We start from the raw sequence: 24,727 nt of genomic DNA, 5'->3' as shown, positions 1-24,727 counted from the left end.
AGACTGACCGAGCTCATTGTTCAGGGGCGGTGTGGTGGTCTCCTCCACTTCACTGGTCATAGAGCGGGTGATGCGGCCCTTGCGGCGCCCCTGGCTGTTGGCTGTGCGTCGACCCTTGAAAGCCACAGTGGGCTCTTTGTCCTCTGCATCCTCTCCAGAGGTGTCATCCCTGCATTTGAGAAATGTCAACAAAGTCAGCAAGAGATACACAAAGGGTGTTTGAAGGTGTACATATGATGGATCACTGATCCCTATACACAATCCCCTAATTCTAGGGCAGTATTGTAGGACACTGATAATAATGATTTAGACAGTGTTTTTATTGTCTTACAACCAAATGCTCCCATTCTAACTGGCAGGTCCAGGCAAGGTCCAGCATCACCTCAGGAGATGCTAAGTGTCTGCTGATGACTATAGGTCACCTATATTGACTGTCAGTGACTGCAAAACTTTGCCAAACTCCAACATTAACTATGGTGAATTTAGGTCTGTTTTAATGTATAAAAAGAGCTATAATTCCTGAACTACTGTTATGTGCAAATGTACACACCATCAGAAAGATGACACCTAAATCTTGAAAAATGTGCCGAACCCCCGCAGTATACAATGTGGGGTATCATTCAAAATTATTAAGATATATCCTATTGTAAAAAGCAGCAATTGTAAAAAGAGAATGTAGGGGGATCTCACCAGTGAAATAATACCAGTACAATCTATTCATTAAGTCCCAAAAACCTAAATTCAAATTTGGGTCCATCACCATCATGTTCCTAATGCTCTTTGCCTCTACACTGCATTAGCTTTAGTGAGACAAACCTAGCCATGTGTATGCAGATGCTGTTTTTTCTTTCTTTCTTTTTTTTTCTAAGATAATTTATCGAGTGTCAGCACAATGCCATGCCAGGAGATAGCCACTGAGTTTGAATCCACTGCTCCTCCATTCATCTTCCCCCAGCTACATTAATCTTGCTGAGAGGAACTGGTGGCACACTAAATATAGGCTAGCCAGCTGTGCCAGGGGTGACAGGCAGGCAGCAGGGTGTGCTGGGAGTCACGGAGTCCCCTGGCCTTGCCTCAGAGCGGGGAGGCGGTAGGCAATGCTTCATCATCATCTTCTACTTTGCACAACTGCTCATAAAAATGACCTGCCATTACTTGAAACTGCTGTAGTGTACAACCTCAGCTGATATCATAATACAGTACATGAATACAGAGATAGACTTCATCAATTCATTTTCAGGCAACAGAAAGCAGTGATATTCCATCTGTTGTTTTGCATCCTTTACTGGCACTGTGCCTGTAAACACCCCCTCCACCACCACTGCACCTTCCCACTTGCCCACACACACACACACTCCTCCTTACTCACTAACAATTCAATTTGACAGCTAGGATGATCGTACTGCTTTTTTCCCCCCACCAAAAAAAAAAAAACCCAGACTAACAAAATAAGCACAGAATTTTAAAAATGACACTTGGCATTCTTTTGGGAAGGGGAGAAGTATAAACAGGAAAACAGCTGTTTTAATAGGGAGGACGAAGGGACCCTTGAATTTGCCGTAGGTGGAAAGTCTTGCTGGAGGTGAAGGGAGTAAGAGCTCAAGGGTTAGAGAATGATTGGATTTCCAGATCCGCTCCCCCTAGCCAAAAATTACTCCTACTCCATTTGCTGCAGCCTGACCTGGAACAATTCTAAAAATTGTGTGCTGGAGAAAAGGAGCGAGTAGATCGCTGCAGCTGCACAGGTTCAGGCTCATGCAATGTGGCGGAAATGTTTTCACTCGCCTCCATCTTTTCCTCTCAACCTGTCAGTCTGCTTTTCTAATGGATCACTAAGTAAAATCATCTTTGCAGCACACAGTGCTTATTCTTAAATTCATAATTGGGTTTGATACAAAAGATATGACTCTGGCATGGAAGGTTTAATCAGTATTAAAATTGACTTACTTCATTCCATCTTCCTTGTCTTCGGCTTCATTTTTTTCTTCATCCCTCTCTCCCTCCTTCTCTTTCTCTTCCTTCTCCTTGTCTTCCTGGCTGCTGCGGTTCACTTGTTGCTGCTGCTGCTGCTGTTGCTGGCCGTGCTGCGATGAGAGACAAAGCAACAACAAGGCGCTCTATTACAAAGATAATCCCAGGTAACTGGATACACAGACTTACAAACAAACACCACAACCTCTCCTGTAACCCATATACCTTAGATACACACACTTAGATGTGTGGATGACAAACATGTAGAACTGATGCAATTAAGACTTAAGTGTGCATCTGTGTTTGTGTAAGGAAAATTATTATGATCAGATTTTCTGTCATTTTAGTAGATTCCTCCAATATTTCTCTGTAATTCATCTCTTCTCTTCACCACATGCATTTTCTGTGTGTTAGCAAACAGTGAATGAGGTAGCACTTGTGACAGATGTCTTATCTAATTAGACATTAATCAGATATAAATGTACTTCTGGCATACATCTGCAGACAAAATGGTGTCTGCCTTGCTTTCTGATGAGATAACACAACAACCGTACAGTGGTTTTTGCAAAAACATTGAAATGTGAAACATACAATAATTATTCTCTCTTCACTTAAAAAGATTTGGTTGCACTTATTTAAAGTATACAGTGCTTGCTAACATAAAAAAAGACTCATTTTCAGCACAGGCAAAAAAAAACAGGATACGAAAGTTCCGAAATTACAGCAGCACATTTCTGCCGTATAACTTTTGCTCTTTAAGCACCCAGAACCACTTCCTTACCAGTTTCCTGCCTGTCTGGGCTTTTAGGGTTAGAGTTCAGATGAGTACAGATGCACAGTCTGACCAAAAACCTTAAACACTGCTTAATACTGACAAAGCAGATATACTTAAACTGATAAGAACTACTGCTCTGTTTGATGCATTTGTAGTTCTGGGATAATGTAAACCTTTGTTGATCTCTTTACTACATATCCACTCTTAAAAAAGACACATTGCCTGTGGCTCCTGGAAAGGGAACATAAAAAGGAGTAGAGCAGGGAGAGGAGCAACATCAAAATGCACATTTTTCTCACATACCCTTTTTCTCTGTTTGCACTATACCACTAATGTCCTCTCCCTGCCATGAACTCAGACTGAAAACAAATAAAAGCTATAACTGGATAGGACTTAATGGTCTCCCAGTCTCATGTGCAGCTCTGATGCTTTTTCCTGTCCCCAGATGCATCATCAGCCAATAATCTCTATTCACCCTTACCATAGAGATCTGTTAGCACTGCATTTAAAAATGCCCTAAGCTGATCCAGGGGCAGACATACAGAATGTGTAGTTAAAGGAGACAACAGAGCAGCCAATTTACTGCCACTACACTCAGTAAGACTAAAAACACATTAACATTTGAATTAAGCTGTTACTCATCATCACCATCTCTCCACTATCCAAACATAAACTCTATTAGCATTTGCAGTCGTTCTGACATATAGCACTGCACTTTCTGTTCCTCTTCTGTAGCTACCTCCCTCTGTGACTGTGAGCTATTTGTGCTAGCTGCTACTCAGGAGATGTGGAGCAACCCGCCAGGTAATGAGCGGAGGTTTCTTCAGGAAAGATGAGGAGACAAGCATCATCACATCCACAGGAAAAGGTCGCCAGTAAATTAATGTGCCATTTCATTAGCGCCTGCAACCATTACGTTTAACAGCTAGCACCTGATGTGAGGCTGAGTAATAACTGGGAGCTCATTAGCAATAGAAATGACCTGTGTTCAAAAAAAACCTGTCAGTATGGAAATAGTGCTGACATGTGGGGTTGAGCAAATTGTGGCACTTGATCAGCACTACTGAGTGACCTTTGGCATTTTATGGCTTAAACTACCTGACTGTTCTGCAAAGACATCACTATAGCTCCAGTGCTGGTTGTGAGATTATGGCCCTGTCCATACGCGACACACTTTAACCAACACAAAGTCTCATTTTTAGTAGAGCTGAAATCACTTTGCCTGGTGTATTAGCACACCAGATACAAAACATTAATCTATATTGAATGCCTTGTGTATGTCCAACTCCACATAGAAAAAAAATCTCAATCCAACTTTTTTTTTCTGCTGTCCAACTGGATAAAATCAGAGTCAAGTGTTTCCTAAGCTGCATCCACTGTACACAACAAAAATAGGGGTAAAGCTAGTGGTTGATCTTGCCAAACTTGTTTGACAGCAGAAAATGGCATCAGGGCCTGCACTGTACTGACTAAAACAGAAAACACATTTTTCTTCATCTAGAAAATGGTATAAGTCACTGTCATTAGATAAGTTGGTTAGGTGACTGACACCAGTTGACTTCTTTGTTACCCAGCAGTTGCAAAAGGAGAATTCCAGTGCATCTGCCTCTTTAAAAGACAGAGTGGTGCAACCTCACGTTTTCAAGCTTATGAAGCTTGCTGCACAATTTGGCTTTGGTGTAAAGAGGAGTGCCTTTCTGAACTGCAAGCTTCTTAGGTGAGAATACCTGGCTTCTCCCACGGCGTCTGATGTTCCTCCGCACTATATTCTTATAGTTTTCATTCTTTTTGGTCAGGTAGTAAAAGAGCACACACTCCGCCACCGTCTGAGAAGTGAAAGAAAGGTCATTTTTGAACAAACATTTCCTGAGAAAACGAAATCATACTGAACAGCAACTACAAAAAAACAGTACAAAAAACTGAATCAATACCTTTCTCTCCAGAAAAGACGCAATCAGACCAAAGTTTTTGGGGTGCTGGATGAACCTGTGGGAACAGAACAAACAAACTCTTGAAATCTGCTAAAGCAATGATTCAAAATCATTGACATTTGCTTAAATACTCCAAAAGAAGATCACAGAATAACACAGAGAGAATGATGGAGGAGGTGACGTCTGTGCTGACGCAGAAAAGAAAATTCAAAAGACTTACTGTATCCTGCTTCAAAAAAGAAAAAGATCAAATAGGTACAGAACCACTGCATTAATCCTAAATTTGTAAATTAGGCATGCAATAAGTTAATAAATATCACACCACACGGTCTTTAGTGATCAAATATCTTACTCTATGTTTTGGATCAGATTTGTTACGAAACAGAAAGCTGAAGCTCCTCTTTTGTATGTGGGTAGACTTTAAAGTCAGTGATTTTACTGTGTGGGTTTAATTCGATTTGGCAGCTTGAAACGCCTCCTCTCGCTTCTCACGAAAGGGGAAGATTCACTTCCTTACAACTTACTGACCCTTTATCGGTCACACATACTTCACAAGACAAACTTCATCTTATTGCTTAAAAAGAGGTTCTCAAGCACTTTGCTTTGTCTAATAAACAACAGAGTAGAGCTAAGAGCTTATGTTGCATTTAATGAATCTGGATTCAAACAGAAAATGTTCAGAATTTAATGTAAAAAGCCTGGGGGAAAAACACCAAAATGTAACTGTCAAAAGCTATTTTTGAGTGTGGTTTGCCAAACAAAGCTCAATTTGGCTGCTAGGAAATAGAGATATATTATATTTGCCATCATGACTTCACTGAAGTGCTCTGCTTACTTCTCTCTGAAAGTGTCCTTTTCCTGCTCACTCCACATGTTCATAACCTGCCGGTCCTTGTACACCTTCATGGGGTCATCCATCAATCCATTCATGTTGATGAACTTGATGCGTTGCTGCTCAGCGTCAAACAGCATAGGAGGGATGACCGCAAGCTGTCGCATCTGCTTCTCCGTGTTCTGCCACACACACAAACCAACATCCTGGAGTGAGTGGGCTGGTCGTGAGCAGGAAACTACAACATGGAGCTTATACTGACATGCACTATATGAAACCTGATGTGGTATTACACCCTGTTTTGAAGTGTGGAGGAGTTCAGACGACAGGAGGAAGTTTTGGGTGTCAAATGTAAACTTCGGTAAAACAGAGTCTTTCCTGTCACTCTTTGACCTACAGCATAACAGAAACAAGAAACAATCTAAAAAATAAGGTGTCTGAGGTTGAGAGAGGGGAGGGGAGTAAAGGGCACAGATGCTAGCTTGAGAGGGTAGAAAGCATTTCTTGAGATGAGACAAGATTACCCAACTGGACACACTGCTCAATTTAATGGGACCAGGCTGACATGAGTGGAACAGGCCTGTATGACTAGTGGATATCACAGAAAAGTCACTCATAGCATGGTCCTCCACCATTATCCTCAACAGTGAGAGCAGTGCTTTTAATTGTTAAGGACTCAGACACCACAAGTCTGGCATATCTCTTGCCTGTGTTGGTTTTAACATCTATAATGAGCAACAATCATTTTATTTTTCCTGGACTAAATGTACTATGAACTATAAGCTTCTGAATTTTTGAAATGTAAATGTAACTCTGGAAACCTTGTCAGCCCAAATAGTATGCATTTGGCTGGTATGCTTTAAGTCAAGTCAAGCCAATTTTATTTATATAATCTGCCTTAGAGGGCTTCAACAATTGCAAAAAACCCTGTCTTAGACCAGACTTCTGATGTTGAAACCTTACCGACAGCAGCAAAATTCAAAGGCTGTTACATGGTTGTGATTTTGAAGCCCATGCTGACATTTACTCCCTCGAAGTTTATTCATCGTGGAACCATTATCATGTGGATGAGTACACGGACAGTAATTACTGTTGGACCAGCAGCTGACGCTATGTGTCGACTGCACACATTATAAATGGAGGGAAAAGAAACGAAAGGAGGCTGTAAAAAAAAAAGAGACAGGCAGGAGAAACAGCCAGAAACTATCAAAGTTTTGGGAGTATTTCAATTGGAAGCAGCTGTGCCGCTGTGTTTGCCGCTGGGCTGTGGTGGCCTTTAAGGGCTAGTATTTAGCTTTGGCTAGCCCTGCTAACTTAGCGACCACAAATATTCCAATGGAATACCAGTTGAGAACAAGCCTTCTGTGTTTCTTTCACAGATACCAGATCACACAGTGGCATAAGGCTAACCCAGCAGAACAGCTGCAGTATGTGACAATATTTACTGGCTTATGCCATTAAAACATAACTATGTTGCAGTGATTTACAAAGGCTTGTGCCACATTTCACAGTGCAGAAGTTGCTCCACCATGTCTTCCCAGGTTACTTTCTTTATATATGTTCACCACTTATAAAACTGATTTCCTGAGTACCCATACTATAAATCTATTATGTTGTTCTATTCTGTAGACACAACATCTATTGCACATCTGTCCATCCTACAAGAGGGATCTCTCCTCTGTTACTCTTCCTGAGGTTTTCTTCTATTGTTTTTTTTGTTTGTTTTTTGAGGAGTTTTTTTCATTATCTGATTCAAGGCTCTTTGGACAGAGGGTGTCATCTGCTGTATAGATTGTATAAAGTCCGTAGAGTAAGATTTGTGATATTGGGGTATATAAATAAAATTGGACTTGACATTTGCAGTCTATGTTTTTATGATGTTGTTTTATTATCTTCACTATTGCTAAACTACATAACATTTATAAATATTATTAAGATATGTTTTTGTATGAGGAGGCCAATAATGGCTCATTTTATAAAGACCTGACCTACTTAATTTCGCTTCTCGCTTTTCTCCAGCTCTTTACGTACTCTTATCATCAAAATAATCAATAGAACACCCAACAATTAAGATAATAAATAGTTAGAAAATAAGAAAATAAACACGCATATATCTATATGGCGTATAAAAATAGTGGCACCAACTACAAACACCCCAGGTTTCATTCCTGACAGCAGTGCCACTCCGTACAATCAGGTGCTAGGATGTCTGATAATAACAGTAATTCATATCTTACCTCATGCTCTGATATTCCATCAATGATCTCAGAGACCTCATGTTCACTGCGAGCTGCAGACGAGGTCAGCCCACCTCCTCGCTGCCCAACACGGCTACAAAAGGAAAAATACAGAAGAGCCATCACTCAAAATTACCCACTCATTACTGTAACAGAGCCACTTACATAATACAATGAAATAAATCCAATTTCATTCTTTACAGTAACCGCAGTAACTAGGCAACAAATCAAAGTGATTAAGCCAGTTCCAGAAATTAACTTTGTCTTCGACCTGTTGAGAAATGGAAAAAAAATCCTGTGATCTCACCTCTGCATGCGCTCCTGCAGCTCTCTTTGCTTACGGATCTCTGGGAACTGCTTCTCGTAGTACTCCCGCACTTTGCTCTCCTTGGCTCGGCGCCGCGGGTTGTTTTCAATGCGCTCCACCTTCTTCTCCCAAGCCTCCATCAGCTGGTCATAGCGCTGGCAAAATTTCTGTTCCTGAAGCACAGCAGAGACGGGAAACATCTCAGTCCACTGTAGGCCCACTTGACTCTCAACAATATCTCGTTCAATGTCTTTTGATTTCAAGACACAAAACTAATGCACCACTAAGGAGGTACCATTAGTGAACATTTAACAGGTAACCGCTAAAACAATACATCTCCCAAAAAGCAGAGTGATGTTTCAGACTGCACTAACATTTGATAATTATATTCAGTAATCTTCCATGAGTCTCAGTCTCTCTGGTGTCTCCTAGCAGACGACGGCCCACTGTTTTCCCAGCCTTCCTCACAGGCAGGCTGTAAAGCAGACCATTAACCCTGCTGCAGACATGACCCTCAGTGGGCTCATAAACCACACGGTGATGTCTCCCCACACTCTGCCCACGAGGAGCTACCTCCCCCACTTAGACACAACATGAGAGAAGTCTGGACACTCGTCCGTGACTCACATGCTTTTGATGAAGGTGTTGCATCTGAAAACTGTTCTTTCTGACCTCACATAAACTTGCAATTCAGTTCAGAGCTATGGGACAGTTGTTACTGGCACTATCTCTAAGGTTGGAATCAGTTAAAAAAAGCCATTCTTATTCTCTACTTGTAGATAGATGCAAATTTCATAGTAAAACTGTGGACCTGATTTGTAATAACGATTTTCTGTCAAGCCAGTTGATTTTAAGATGTCCGCCTGGCTCTAGCATCAGAGCTCACCCCATTGATCTCTGCTTTATTTATAGTCATGCTCTTTGGCTCAGTCTCGCTCAATCACTGGCAGCCAAGAGCAGTTACTAACCCTGTACAATGCTCATTATAGTGCTTGGCTGACAGGGAATTCAACAGATGTATAAGAAAAGGTTTTTCTCTCAAGTGACAGTATACGAGAATTTTTTTTCTGTTTTTCAGAGGCAAATGCTTTCCCAAGGGCACAGTAACTCCACTGACAACAGATCATGCCCAGAGCTCTATTTCTCGTTGGTCTGCCTAAAATGGCCACTTGGTTCAAGAAACAGCTAGCCCAGTTTCACTCTAGTAATCGGTCATGGGCTGAGTCCCAGCAGAGAGTCAAAAAATGTTGAATTCTCTACTTACCCACTGCTTACGAGCATGATTTCTCCTCTTAAAGTATAAGATGAGCTTCTTCCTCATCGCCTGGTTTCTGAGAGGGAGGAAGACAGAGAAAAACAGTGGGGGAAGAGAGACACAGAGAAAGGGATATGGTGAGGGCTTTCAAGAAAACAGTCAATGCATACAATGCTTTGGCTTTCATCACATTTGTCACATCATAAATCTAAGTATATAGCATCTCCAGAGCCTTAGGTACACATGTTCTTCCCACTGCACTTTTTCTGCCTCACTTCTTTACCCAGTAAACAAACAAAAAAATGCACTCATAGACACACACTCACACAAACACAAACAATGCTTGTCCTTGTATGCCGCTGCTCGATGAACTCAAACTTGCTTCTGGGTGGAAAGGACAGCAAGGGGAGCCAAACTTATAAAACTTGTCTGGGCTGGGAACAGCCAGCCACAGTGCTTCAAATAAAGGTCAGGGCCAGTAATCTCCTTAGGCAGCCACTCCGTTTGTCTCTTTCTTTGCTGCAAGACAGAGTTTTATTCCTGACACTTAATCTGTCAGTTGTAAGGTCACGTTCTCCACTGATTAATGTAATCTTATTCTACATTAGTCACTTCAGCTGAGCCGCAGGGACCCTCAGGTCGCAGGCAAGGACAGAACTACTACTCATGGTGTACAAGTTTGGTGAAAATTGGAAGATAGCGTGATAACATTTAGGATCTGGAATGATAAACACACAGGATGACCCATTCTTCATTTCCCAAACATGTTATCTGCAATAACAAACCCAAGTTAAATCTAAACAGCCATAACCCCCAACCTACATAAACACTCCCACACACCCACACATACAAACAGACACATATTGAGCCAAGCCATTGCAGCAGGAAAGATAAATACTGCCAAATACAGCTAGATACTGTGGATATCCACACATACTGTGGCATATAATGGGTGAGAACTAACTCAGTATGGCAAAAACAGATCTGATAGATTAAGCCCTTTTAAGACAGAGATGGTATTGTCCTCTGGACACCAGATGGCAAGGGGAAAGATTAGTGGGCTTGAACCCCTACGAAAGGTTTCCTTTGTCCTGCCCAAAGCCTGTGCCATTTCTGAGATATCGGAGAACACCGTAATTTGGCATAATACCTCCAAAACATGATGGCTGAAAGATTCATTATACGTGCACTTGTGACAGATGTTCTCCAGTGGTACAACCACACTGAGCAAGAACTTTTCAGATTTCAAAATTCGATTTAATTCTCATAGTGGTCTGCATTTATCATCAGCTGAGTGGTAATAGCACTGTGCGTGCAAGAGATGAACTGGCATGAGGACTCAGATACTCAGATACTGGTACTCATCTATCCCAGCAGGGATGAGTGCCAGGGGTAACTGGTTAGCAAAACAAAGAAGTCAATTGTGCTGGCTCAAAGCGACATAGTGGTATTTAATAACACACACACACACACACACACACACACACACACACACACGGAGGGAGAGAAGAGAGTTTTCAGTTAATTGCTTTGAGGCAATAATACTGATCAAACGGTGCAAGGATCAAAAGGAGTGAAGACAGAGCAGTGTGCGGCTAAGAGGTCAGACACATCTTGTGGTATGCCACTGTGCCCAAACCATAGTGCCAACGGTGGAGACGGGCTATTATAACCCTCCTACAGCCCTTTGATGTGCCTTAGTGAATTATGGTCCTTATAAGATTACAGATGCACATAAGCCTTACTGATAGACATGGAAGGGCCACGCAAAGTTGTGTATTCTCTGCTCCCCTCACTGCAGATATCCACTAACATATGAAACTGACATGATTTATTAACCATTCACCTAATGCAACCTTGGATGCTGAGAAAGGAATCCTGCTGTTAATATTTCATGTCATAATATCAGGGGTAAAAAATTGAATCAATGGCCACTTGAGTCCATTTTATCTTTGTTTTGTTTGATCTGGAGCACAGTTCAAATATTCAAATATGACTTACTGTACCTTTGCATTGGTCTATGCAAATGTTTCTGATTTTTTAACTACATCCTATTTCTTATGTGATCGCAATACTAATATGACTTTAAACAATTCTACCATCTTATTACTTCAGTAGTAGTAGTAACTAACAGACGGCAGCTGGTGGTCATATTATGTAGCATAAAAATAACTTCAGTGATGATTACTATAGCCTTTAATTACATATTCATGGTCCTCATAACAAAAAACCAGCCAGTCTTTGTACGCTTCAGGAGTTTTGATCAAAACAATATATTTTTTTATATATACCTAACATTAAATAGGAAAACGCAGGTGTATTTGGGTATATCAAGTATCAAATTCAGAATGAATGAAAGCAAACAATTAACACTACACTTACATAATACTAGAAATTATAGAACTGCATTCAAGCAGAACTGACAGGATCTGAATGTAAGTAAATAGCTTTTTCTTTCTTGGCACTGGCCTGTAGACATCTGCCAGCTGACTTCATAACCAAATTGAACACAGTTTGACTGACAGTGCAAGTCTTTTACCATAAGGCATTTGCATTATGTTTTTTTTGTTTTGTTTTGTTTTTTTACCGTCTGTAGCTGCCCTTGTTACACATATTTATTCCAGTAAGTGCAGGAGGAAGGAGAAAAGTGGCGTGTCTCTCTCACTGAGGCAATATACAACCACTACAGGAATTGATAGCAGCTGAGGTCACCAAGTTTTACTTCCTAGTGGTAGGAGTTGTAAGTTTACAGAGAATTAAAAAAAAAAAAAAATAGAGGGATCTAATACAACAAGAATTGTCATAACTGCATATGCACAATTTATATCACTTGATGGTCCTAAAGATTGTCTTAAACAAACAAATATCTCCCATAAATACAATCAATGACAGTTGATCAACATTTTCTGGCCTGTTACAGCTTGCTAGGTTTTAAAATTCCCATGACCCCAGCAATCAGAGTTGTTGGGTGAATTTGAGTTTGGTTTATTCTAGTATTAGATTGTCAAGGACATCACTATGGGTTCAAACGCATTGATTGAAAATTATTCTATATTTTCTAATTATTTTGTATTTAAAATATATCAAATAAATGTTTCAGAAATCAGGGGTGAGCCGGTCTATCGATACTTCAGCAGTTTGTATACTTCGGTGGGCATATATAAAACATTTCTTATATAAAAGTGTTTAGGCATATATTAGTAACACACTCACATTTTGATGTTCTCATGGTACTGCTTGGTATCAGAAGGCTGATTGTACAGAGGCTAGAACAGGAGAAGAAACAAACATTTCAAAGAATCAGTTATATTTTCAGTTGTGCAACAGATTGAAAATAGCTGAAATACAAATGACAGAATCCACTCCAACATGTCTTTAACATGCTTCTGACCTTGCCCCCAGATAAATGCAGGATTTCAGTGTTTGCAAAAATGGTCATCAAATAACAAGAGTGACTAAAAGCTCTGACTGGTAGAAGTCAAATAACCCAATTCAGAGAGTTTTCTCAAAATGAATGCCCTCTAGGACAGAGCAGACCCTGCTTTGTGTAGCATCTTGCATGGGCTCTTTAGGTCATTCATTCAACAAAATCAAGTGATCAAATTCACTGGCTGAGTATCTGTGTGTGAGAGAGTAAGATAGATGGACAGCTGGAATGACAGATAAATACAGTATGTGTGAGAAAACCTATGGCAAAAGCAAAGAGGTGAAAAAAAATTATCGCAATGCAAAAGTCACAAATCTGAAAATGCAGTGAAGTAAGTGTTCTGTGTGGTTGTGCTTCTCAATGCGTTTGAGTACAAAGAAGCCTTTAATATTAGACTCTGACATGAGTCATCTTATTCTGTGTTCAATATCAATATCTTCAATAGTGCTTAATGGAGCTGTGAGTACAGAAATCATAAAATGTTCCCACACGTCAATAATGAAAGTACGTAAGAGTGGGAAGAACAACAACACAGAAAGAGAACATAAAATCAAAGTCTCCACTCACCAGTTCTACCCTGGGTCCCAGTCCCTCCAGTATCCTGTGAGCCTCTTCTGCCTTTTTCTGGTAAGGGAACACAAACAGAAGTAGTACATTAGCCGGCTACCTGCACCTCTGCCATCACCACGGCAACGCAGGGAGCACGCTCACTTGATCACACAGGCTACACCACTGCTCGCTGGATGGACAGACAGACTGCTGGATGTATGGATGGATGGATAGATGGAGAGCTGGATGCACTGACTATTATTAGAGCTTTTAACTCAAGCTGGGCCACAGCTCCCTTTCTCCTCTCCCAGAGCAAAAAAGATTACTCACCTCCCCTGAGCAGAGAGAGGTAGAGAGAAAGAGCAGGCAGGCAGGAAAGCAAGTGGGAGTGGAATAGAAAGTGAGTGGGAGAGAAAGAGCAAAAAAAAAAAGGAGAGGGGTAGGGGTGTTGGGGGGGGGGGCTAAAGGGCTTTGGTGGTTATCTCATAAGAGACATCTGATGAAAGACAGAGAACGATCTCACCTCCAGCACAGTACCTACAACAATGAACCTCTTAAAACAAAAATTCCTGGCAGCGACCATAAAGCAAGAAAGAAAGAGGTGCTGGGGCATGAAGATGGGCAGCGAAAAACTCCCATCTATGTCTCTGGGTGACCTCTCTGCAGCTCCTCTCCTCCATACATTTATATTTAGCTCTGGCAGACAAATGTATGAGCAGTGTCCCAGACTACCCTTCTCAATGTTCGCTCCACTCTTTTCCTCTTTCCACTCTGTACACTCTCTCCGCTTCATCGATCAAACAGACCCCGCTTGGTGACACACCACATGCTCTGTTGCTTTCCATCTCACTTCATTTCCTCCAGTGACCACGCAGCAAGACTGGCAGGACTGACGCGTTCGCAGAAAAGATGGAAGTAAAGGGAGGAGAGGGGTGGATGGAGAGGAGGATGTGGGAGAAATTTCAGAGGCGATAACAGAGACCAAACCTGCCAGTGAGTGTGTGTGTGTGTGTGTGTGTGTGTGTGTCAACCTTTATTTTTCACCACCCACCATTGTCATGCTGCTTCCTTGTCTCTTTCACTCTGTCTTCACTGTAGAGGTAACACAGGAGGTGTTTGGGATCTACTCCTAAGTTTATATAAGACTCACGCTAACAGACTTGGATGTAAGACCCCAGAGGAGCTCACGCACACAGCTTAACTTGACTCAACACAGGCTTCTAACTGGGTCACCTGTGAGGGAAGCCAAATGACATGACTCTAGTTTTAAAAGTGCCCTGTGCATTTCCTCCAAATCATTAGGCAAAAGGAAGCACTGATGATTTACATTTGCACATAGTACACGAATCACTCAAATGCAAATATAGTAACATGATGCTATTGTTCTTGTTAAATTTGCACTGATCTGCTTTCTTCCTCATTCCTGTTGCTTCCTCACCAGTGAGTAGGTGTAACAGGCTGCAGAGTATTGCCTCAGAGAGCTTGCTCACTACAGGAGCAGTTAATGAGCAGCAATTATTAAAAGCAGCCTTTCATCCTCAGGGAGTAGGGAGGCTCACGGATCTCTCTTCATTTCCTGGCCGTGAGTCTTTCGGTAAATCTGAAAATAAGACTGATACTGACCTCGAAACTCTTGCAATTTGGCTTCACATTAAATACTAGAAATGACAAATTTAGCAATCAAGAGAGAGGGATGGATGAGATGCAATATTACCTTTTCTCTTTAAGTGTGGTTAATTACAGAGAGAACTGCCCTCTCAATCCACACACACACATACAACCTCATCACAAGACCCATGCACAGAGGCTGGCTCAATTACTCATGCCCCCTCCCTGTGGTAGCACACAAGACTGCTACTCTGGCAGTGGCATTATAAGCTGTAAAGCTTAGCAGCTGTGCTGTTGTACACACTGCCTGCTGTCAACAAGACATTTTCCCCAGCGGATCACATGATCCCTTAAATAAAACGTTGAACGTGAGGAAACTGGGGACAAGCCTGTGAAAATAACATGCTTATGTGACCAACATCACTGCATTACAAACCTTTCCTAACTAGCATCAAGGGAACACAAGAAAGAATAACAGGGGAAAACAGTGAGAGGCAAACAAAAGAAAGAAAAAGAGAAAGAGAGAGAGAAAGCACTACAAGGCCATCTTAGTACAGCACAGACATGAGGATTTAGCATAGCTCAACAGACTTATGATAATGCAGTCTCAGTGGAGCTGTCTTTTCTTGTGTTCATGCCCATGACTGCTATGTCCCAAATATGAGCGGAGTGAACTTGAGTTGAGCCATCCCCAGGGTTTGACAATGGGCTGTCGGTAGAAATGCTGCTGTAACCCTGTATGAGAGAGCTGGTGACACTGAGCCCAGAGGGGACAGATGACACCGTAGTGACACCAGCTCAAAAAGGCATTCTGAAGCTGGAGTAATTATAGTGAGGTGCTTAAAAACACATACACACAGTTTGTACTGTACATATATGTGCACAAATATAGACACACCACAGGCTTCATGTGTAACATTAAGCTTTAATTTTAAATTATTGCCCTGTTTACACATAGCCACTTCACGTGCTTTGAGCAGACTGGATAACTCTGACATACAAGCAGCCAAGCTTAAATATATTCACCAAATGCTCAAGACAGATGCCGAAAAGGTGTAAATGGCATCTGTCTCTCCTAGTAAAGACTAGGAGAAACGCATCTGTCTCTCCTAGTCTTTACTTCTCCTTGAGCCCTTTGGTCTGTCCTTGTGATCATGGCAACTAAAGTGACACTGAATTTAGCAGAATGACTATAGCAATTTAATCTGAAACAGTCATACAGACACGTAACAGGGAGTCAGAGCTTTTACCAGAGTCATGATCAGTACAGCCACTGAATTACCTGTGTGGGTGACCTAGCAATGATTTGTATGGGTGACGGAGTGACAGGAGTGAAGATGAGCAAAACTTGTGTGTGGTTCACAGACCATCTATACAAGTCATGCATGTGTTTGTTAGAGTGCAAGCTGAACTGTTGTTGTGTAAGCCAAGTGTAAATGGGACTTACACAATAATGATTATACAGGAATTAATAAGTAATACATGTAAAGCTACTAAAAGGATTAATAATCATATGAGTGGATGAGTAAATGTTGTGGTGTTGCTGTTACACTGTTTAGTGTGGGTAAAAGTAGAAAACAGCTAGAAAGCTGGTTACTGCTTAAGAGAGAGAGAGAAAGAAAGAGAGATAGCGAGGTTAGGGGGCCAGGCAGTAGGCCAGAGTGCATCCTGCCAGTCAGAGGGAAGTGGAAAGTGGAAAGTGTTACAGAGGTCAGGCTACATTGTGGAGTAAGCCATGAGTCATTCTTAAACTTCCAGCCATTCAGATTAGTCTTGAGCAATCTGCAAGTCCTGCTGTTGTACAGAAGTGCTGTGATTTAGCTGTGCTTTATGACAGTAAGGGAGTAAGTCATGAAGGACACTCCCTTTGCTGTGGTGTTCCATTTAAAAGGGCTTCTCAGGGCAGTGTGGTGGTTATCTGGGGGCATCTATGCAGGTTAGAGCACAATGTCGCAACACAGTTCCTTGAACTGTGAGGGATTTAGTCTCTTGCCCAATGACACTTAAGCAGGGTGAACGCTTGCTTGCCAACACATGGGTTTTAAACTAGATTCTCCATTTGGAGTGTACACCGCTTTGTCATTCTATAAAAAATATTTGCCTTGAATGTGTCAGAGAAGCTGTTCAAAACTGTTCAAGAGTTCTTTTCCTCAGAACTGTGAAGTTTTAACTTTACTCCTATTTACCCATAGGGGGTTTGTTCAAAGAGGTTAAATCTGGGGTGTGATACAGTGTGAGAGGAGTTCCCTGTTTTAAATGCCAACTCCAATAAAAAGGAGACTTATACATTTCACCACTAGGGGGACTGAGAGCACTGAGAATCACACAGCACGGCTGCATGTACTGATTGCTGTGACCAGAACTAACTTAACACTTTGAACATTTTAGCTTTACGTGACCTCCCAGCTGTCATCCGTTTCTTCTCCTGAAAAATGATTATGTTGCTATTCCTCTATATGTGATAAAAGTCAGAGATTTGTTACAGTGTGCGTCTGTGACGTCTTATAGAGTGTGTATGTGTATGCCTGTGACTCATCATGCCTGTTATCCTGACCTTTAGTAGCTTATTCTGTTAGGCAAGAGTTCTGCCATGCCTGAAAGTAAAGAGTGGGAGGCTGACGTAGGAGGTGAATACTTTGTGATATAATCTGCTTTTGCTGGTCAATGAAAATGACAAATAAGAAAAAAAACATGTTCTGCAGACAGACATCGGAGCCCTGGCATTTTGCTCACTATTATACACAGTTCAAGAGTGTCTATGTTGTCTATGAAATGTAATGAAAGAAGTACACAAAATGCAACTCTACTCATCCCAAATCAGGGACTTTGTTGTTTGTTCAAAAGGTCTACCTGCTGAGGAATCTAGTTTACCTTACAAGCACTGTAAGGTAATCTCCAACACTGGATAAATGCCCTGTCCTTGACACAAGAACCAAATAACCATACCAAGCACCAGAGAATATTCAGAGCCTGACTTAGTTGAAGTAGTTATCTTGTATCAGCCCAGTGAAACAGCACTGAACCACGGCGGAAAAGCATCCAGCCCTCTCTCTCTTACGTTCTCTTGTGATAATGAATACACTACCTATCTGATCAAGTGAAACAAAATTTTTACTTGAGTGAGGGACCACTGACTGAGGGTCTGGTGTAAGTGTTTTTTTTGTGTGTGTGTGTGTGTGTGTGTGTTTTACTGACCCTGTTCTCATCGTAGATGATCTGCACCAGGCTGCGGTGCTTGGCCTCACTGGGTGGTGGTGAGATGGGCCGTTCAGGCTCATGAGGCTTTGCAGCCTCCTCCTCCAGCTGTTGCTGTAACACACAAAAACATAGATGACGGTTAACACTTAAAAGGGCCCCGATCTACCAGGAACCAGTGGCTCACCAGTTCCTGTTGCAAGGTTCCAAGAGTGTGCTTTAGAGCAACCGTCCCTCCCCCTGCTCTCCAGCAGGGACAAGACTAACTGTCCTATTAGCTATAATAGCTATTAATTCCCAAGGGCCTAGTTAATCAAAGAGTTACCACAACAGCCTGTAAACAAAGCCAATGCCTGCTGTGTGGCTAGAACATCCAATGAGAGAGAGAAAATTAAAAGAGAGAGAGAAAGAGAAAGGGAGATGACAAAAGCAAAATTAAGAAAGGGAAATATGGGAAATTAACACCAGACAAATACTGGAAAACAGCTGAGTTCCTCTAAATTACTAGTTACCCTGGCTTGTAACCAACCATTACTTGAGGACTATGCTCCAGAAACAGTAAATCTTAGAGGCACTGTCTACTGTGAAAGCTGAGCAAAACACAGAAACAGACATCAAATAAGAATTTTGGAGGTGGGGGGTGGGGGGGTATCAAAGAGAGCTGTTTGGAACTGAAAGAGAAAACCTGGCAGGGCTGAGGCCCATGAACCTTTATGTTTCACTGCCAATCAAGTACAGTTCAGTCGGTGCTTCTTTGTCCATCAATCGTCACTTGACAGTGTACAGAAATAGAGGAGGGGAAGCCTGCTCTGACATTCAGAGAGAAGCTGAATAGCATATAGAGAGGAAAGCAGATTTGGCTCCAATAGCCCATTTACATTCAGACACTTTTTGCATCTTTGGCAGACTGGATAGCTATCAGAAAGAAGCAAGAAGCATGAGAGAGGAATGGCTACCCGACTGCACAGTCTATCCAGACGCTGAAAAGACATAAATAGACCTATCAGCATCATTAATGCTTCCACACTTTACTATGTCAATAAGCAGCAGGTGGAAGTACCAACGTATGTCTGTCTGTGTTAATGGTAGATGAAAATGAGACAAAATGTATTTACACATTTAAATTATTTACACATCGAGTTTTCCGATGTGGCACAGGAAAAAAAGCACTTTCAACACATGCAATCATAAAGAAGTCAAAAGGTGCTGTATGTAGCATGTAGCATGTATTACATGTACAAAACGTGCATCTTGCCTATTATCTAGCACTGCAACTCGTTGTGTTTGTAAGTTACTTGTCAACAAGCTGGCTAAACTGTTTTAGTTTAGTTATCCAGTTAATCTTTGGTTGTCTTCAGCCTTTGTGCAGTAATAACAACACTGATTTTAATTATTTCATATCTGAATTTCATCTAACTATAAATACACATAAAAAAGGAAATGGGGAATTTGAAATTGAGGCAATTTATCACTTTGGTCCAAAACCTTTTATTAGAAGGACCATTTATTTTGCTGCCTTTACTCAATTATTTTATGAAGAGCCAGACCCAAAGGTCATCATTTTGAGTAACAGCTTGCCAGAATGTAACTGAAAAACCTCAAAAGCATCCATACCTAAATCTGTCTACAATTTAACTTCATGTCAATATCAAAATCATTTAAATTTTGTATTCCACATTTAAAGACAATAAAGGGCTGAGCCTGTCTTCTGTTTAAGGGAAGAACATCAAAAACACATTTTTCGTCAATTTAATCCAATGCATTTCAGTGACTACGTAATCCATAACTTTGACAATAATCACAATACTATCCGCAAAAATAGTTCCTTACTCAAGCTGCCATAAAAACCTTGTGACACTGAAAAAATAAGTAAATAAAAGTAAAACCCTGACATCATAATTTGCCTAAAAATGTTTGAATATAGTCCCTGTGTTGTGCAGGCTGTAAGCTGGAGACTGAGGTAGAGTATATTCAGCTGTAACTGTCTGGAGGCCAAGGCCCAGTGTCACTGGTGTGCATATAGCAAATCAGTTAAAGTCTGCCACCCATCCGCTCCCGCTCCTCGTTCTCATCTTCAGTCAGAGGCTTCAGAAGGGTGAAAGAAGGCCTCCAGCAAGATGGATCATCATGTGCCATGATAGGCCTGGATAAGCATCTGGTGAGGGAAACACAGACATTCCCAGAAGAGAGCCCCCCCACCCACCCCTTTTCCTTTTCCATACCCACCACAGAGTAAAATAAAATAAACCAGCCATCCTGAGCTTGGCTGACATGACACAGGCTGGCAGTAATCTAAGCCCTAACCCCCGCCCATCCACTAACTCTGCCAGAACTCTTTAAATAAAGTTTTACCATGCCACTTAATTAGTCCAGATGTTTTAACGCTTGAAGAGAGTCGGACTATAAAAAAAATATCCATAAACTGCTGGATTTATGCTTGTAAGCAGCAGAGCTTTGCCTCTCAATCTCAATCATTCTCAAGTTTCAACCCCTAGTCTGGAATCCGATAGCTTGTTTTATTTTGGTTCCTGTTGCAATTTGGTAAAATACCCAGATTCAAAAAAGACTAAATATTTTCTACCAACAAAGAGCAATGTACAAAATATTCAGGTAGCAGGCTTCTTATTTTTATCCAGCAACCATCGATTTCAGCAGGTGTTACTATAGCTATCAGCAGGTTTTATCAGCTGTAGCTAATTCATGGTAACTTGGACTTGTAAAAGTTATTCCTTCACATTACTTTCAGTTAAAATCTCCTACTGCAGTGTTTAAGGTTATACTCAGGAACTTTAAGCTTATCAAATCAATAGCTATGAACCCCCGGGATTCTAAGCTGTGATGTATCTCGTCAGTCTGTGAAACCAGTGTTAGCACAAGCTGCTACAGTGGAGAAATGCAAATGTTCAGGAGTCACATCATTAGCTTTCACACTGTCAGATACTGACAGATGAGACTGACACACATATCCATTTTCAATAAATTAACCTAACACTACTTCTGAATGACGATTACTTTGTTAAGTAATTCAGTGTAATGAACAATATAATGGCATGCATGGTGGAGGAGGGACTTGGGTGGAAAAGAATGAGCTTGGCCATACAGTTTCTCCAGTGAACATGGCAGGCGGCCAAAAGGGAGACAGCGTGGCCGGGATATGAGTGGTTTAGCAGTCAAAAAAAACTCCACCATAATCCTCCTCCTCCCCCAGGGAAGCTGTTATTTATAGCCTTATATATTTTTAACCTACTTTTCTCCTAAATAAAAAGCTAAAGAGAAGAGAAGAAAAGAGGGACTGCAGCTGCCTGGAGGAGTGTGTGTACAGAATCGTTGTACACTGAGCAAGAAACAGCTAAAAGCCTGAATGCAGTGATTACAACATAGCAAAGTCTGTTTAAGACTTTATTGCACCAACGCCAACTACAGCCTGGCAGGGAAAGTCACATTGGAACACTGCACATGAACATTTCAAACAAGCTAAACACTGCCACTAAGAAAATTTGACAAGGTTTCCAGCACTGGCAAGGACATCTACAAGCATGACGAATAAACACTTAGGCATGCCTAAAAGCACTGTCTAAGTGCTACCTGCCTGCCTGCTCAAACTATGTGCAGAATGCACACAAATGACATCACACTGTGCTCAACTTTCTCCACTGTCACATATCATCTCTTCTTAGAGGTTGTGTACAAAATAACACTATGAAAAATAACTTCCTAAAACACTTCAAAAAGGTGGGTCACATTCAGCTGCATGCCAAGCTGTACTTACTTTCCTAGATCTCAAAATGTGTCTTTTCTAGTAAGGCCACATCCACTGCAAACACTTTTCTATCACAAAGTGAATGAAACAATGTAAATACAATTGCATTCACCACACATGATTTGTCCTCTTCTCAGTAGCTAGATAGTATTTTGTAATCCAGTCTGAGAAGTTATTTCCAGTGCATATGTTCCCAACAAAATTTTGTGCCACTTAGTGCTATAACAATCAAATCTTGGGCAGAAACAGAAATCAATTCCATGGCAGGCCTGTCTGGATTCCTCAACAAAAATCAAAGAGCTTAAGAGAAAAACTTGAGATGACATTAGTCAGCAATCTCAAAGTTCAAAGATTCAGAGGTGTATACCTGTTTCTTGCGAAGCTTGCTGATCTGCTGCTCCACCATGGTGATCTCCCTGTCCACGCGGTCCATGTTCTGGATCAGCTCCTCCTTGGAGAAGCGAGCTGGCACAAGATCCAAGTCAGGGTCCATGTGGACTGGGCTCACAGGGGAGATGGGTTCCAGCTTCCCCATGCCACTTCCACGCTCCTACAGATGTGCAACACAGAAAAGTGACATGTTAAAGAAGAAAATAATAATATGGTCCTCTGTATTTTCAGTTTTACACTCCAGCAAAAATCAAACACAATAAATTAATTTAATTCAAATCTGACAAGAGAGGGAAAAATGAGGACAGAGGAATATTTCTAAAAGGAATATCATGTAGTAAGACAAGTCTACACAATGTTTGGATAAAACTGATTGTAGATGGCAAGTGAGTGTAAGGTATCTGATATACAACAGAACATAAAGACCCGCTTGATATCTCTTGACCATCTCAGACAAATGGACTTGTACGTTTCCATTTCTCCTCTTTCCTGTTCAAAGCATCCCTATCTTCCTCTGATTGCAAGGTCTGAAGGTTACCCCGTAAGAAACCATCCAAACATAGTCTGTGTATCCTTTGGGAAGGTAACACACACCAGTAATTAAGTCCTCTGGGTAATGAAAGCCAGTGCAGTGTCTCAGTGTCACTAGACCACACTAATGAATATGAGGTCACAGCCTCCCTCACTTGGATTATGCACCAGAGTGCTAGCAGCTGGCTCTGCTTAAGAGGACTTTGTTTGAAATATGAAATACTCTGTGTTAAGGTGCAGGGAGGAAATCTGAAGGGTGGTAACACGTGTGTGTAGATCAAATTCAGGAGGCACTTATTAGCCATGTCTTCTGGCAGAAAAATGGAAATGATGCGTGTCTGTCAGTCAAACAATACACAGCACAGCTCATCAAATGAGCAGCAGTACTGATGAGAGAGAAGAGAGAGGGGATTCATTAAACCACTGATCTTCCAAGTACAGTACAGTACTCAAATTTTAGTTCCAGTTCTGTGCCACTAAATCACTGCAGAAGAAGAAGGCTCAACGAGATGACATAAATTAAAGAGCCCAGTCAAACCTCAAACAAACAAAAACAATGTAGAAAATGTGATGCAAATATGATATCTGTTTTATGTATTAACCTAAGGAAAGTTACAGTTTCCTCATTGGTCCACACAGATCTGATGTTAATTATCTGTGTTTGGTCTCTTCATTAGAGCAGAGGCTTGAGTGGATGTTTAAGTCACCTGCCACATATATGTCGCAATTTATTTGCTTAACCAACTTATTTACTTCAGCCAAGCATAACAAAAAAGTTATGACATTCAATTTCTTTTTTTTGCATCTTCTATGTTTCCACTGTGATTTTTTATGTGCAAATTGAAAATGTGCATTAATAAGTGGCACACTCAAAGAGACAACCAGCAAAAATGAGCATTTTGTGAACTTAGAAGCAGAGAATTACTTAACAACTATTATCATAATTGGACTCTAACTGAGATGACCAGGTTATTCATTTAATTTCACCTGAATGTTCCTAAAAAATTTTTTTGTTTTGTTCTGTTTTTTTTTTTTTTTTCAGGCTTTTATGCCTTTATTTAGAGTACAGTGACAGGGAGAGAGGGGAATGACATGCAGCAAAGGTCCAGCCAGATCGGGAGTCGAACCTTATGTGAGCATTATGTGATTGAACGTAGTCCGCTTCTTCTTGGAGACAGCCATTAAACTACATTGTTAATGCCTGTGTTAAAAGCTCCCCAAATATTGCACTGATACATCTGTAACAGTGAATGACACGTTCGACACCTCATGTTGTTTAGATCACAGACGCCATTGAGATTCATCAGAACAGATAACCTTCAGTGGTGGACCATGGTGAGGCAAGGTAAGCTGCATGATCATCTTTTATCATAACCCATACAAGGCAAGGGTGAGGCACATTTGTCAGACTATCAAGCCACCTGATGTCTCCCACACAGTTGGTGAGACAGCTCATGTTCTGATCCACATGCACATTCAAATCTGCTGCCTTTCAAAGCTCAACACATAAAACGCCCTCACGCTTGAAGCCAGTTCTCAGTAATCCGTTAACATGCAAAAGCAAAGGAGTGGAAACTGTGTTGCTGTTACATGCACCAGTTTATGTAACAACAACACACACAAATGGTCAGAGAAGGCCCACTTGCTCTGCAGGGGCAGCATCTATCTTTTTGTGATCGCTGAGTGTACGTGTGTAAGCGTTCTACAGTTATATCCTCCGTCAAAGACTACATGTGTGATCCAGCTTGCATTTTGTTCTGCGTTATTTTTAAACGTCTGAAATGAAGGTTATGTAAATGGGCTAATCTGGACGAGGCAGGCTGCATTACAGCCCTGTAGCCCCGCTGTTATTGAAAATGTCAGTGCCAGAGGATGTTGAGGGGCTGTCCTAGATGAAGAAGCCCACTGTTGCCAAAGCAATTTAGTCATAAAACAAAACAAAAAAAATCAACACACATA

At 41.2% G+C, this 24,727-nt stretch overlaps 1 protein-coding gene across 4 annotated transcripts in view; it reads right to left on the bottom strand.

Annotated features, from left to right (window-relative positions):
- Nucleotides 1–24,727, bottom strand: part of ncor2 (nuclear receptor corepressor 2) — an 83,189-nt gene that overhangs the window by 30,450 nt on the left and 28,012 nt on the right. For all 4 annotated transcript variants that reach the window (XM_051075352.1, XM_051075354.1, XM_051075353.1 and 1 more), the window contains exons 5-16: nucleotides 22,215–22,397; nucleotides 18,088–18,201; nucleotides 13,303–13,359; nucleotides 12,522–12,574; nucleotides 9,318–9,384; nucleotides 8,054–8,226; nucleotides 7,747–7,840; nucleotides 5,513–5,691; nucleotides 4,678–4,732; nucleotides 4,474–4,572; nucleotides 1,948–2,084; nucleotides 9–169 (exon numbers count right to left, since the gene is read on the bottom strand). In XM_051075352.1, coding sequence (XP_050931309.1) covers nucleotides 9–169; nucleotides 1,948–2,084; nucleotides 4,474–4,572; nucleotides 4,678–4,732; nucleotides 5,513–5,691; nucleotides 7,747–7,840; nucleotides 8,054–8,226; nucleotides 9,318–9,384; nucleotides 12,522–12,574; nucleotides 13,303–13,359; nucleotides 18,088–18,201; nucleotides 22,215–22,397 — 1,372 coding nt within the window. The remainder of the gene's footprint in view (nucleotides 1–8; nucleotides 170–1,947; nucleotides 2,085–4,473; nucleotides 4,573–4,677; nucleotides 4,733–5,512; nucleotides 5,692–7,746; nucleotides 7,841–8,053; nucleotides 8,227–9,317; nucleotides 9,385–12,521; nucleotides 12,575–13,302; nucleotides 13,360–18,087; nucleotides 18,202–22,214; nucleotides 22,398–24,727) is intronic.

The sequence above is a fragment of the Lates calcarifer genome, linkage group LG13, assembly GCF_001640805.2.
Source record: "Lates calcarifer isolate ASB-BC8 linkage group LG13, TLL_Latcal_v3, whole genome shotgun sequence".
Classification (NCBI taxonomy): domain Eukaryota; kingdom Metazoa; phylum Chordata; class Actinopteri; family Centropomidae; genus Lates; species Lates calcarifer.
The sequence above is the reverse complement of the archived record's forward strand: the minus strand, read 5'-3'. Positions and strand labels throughout refer to the sequence as shown.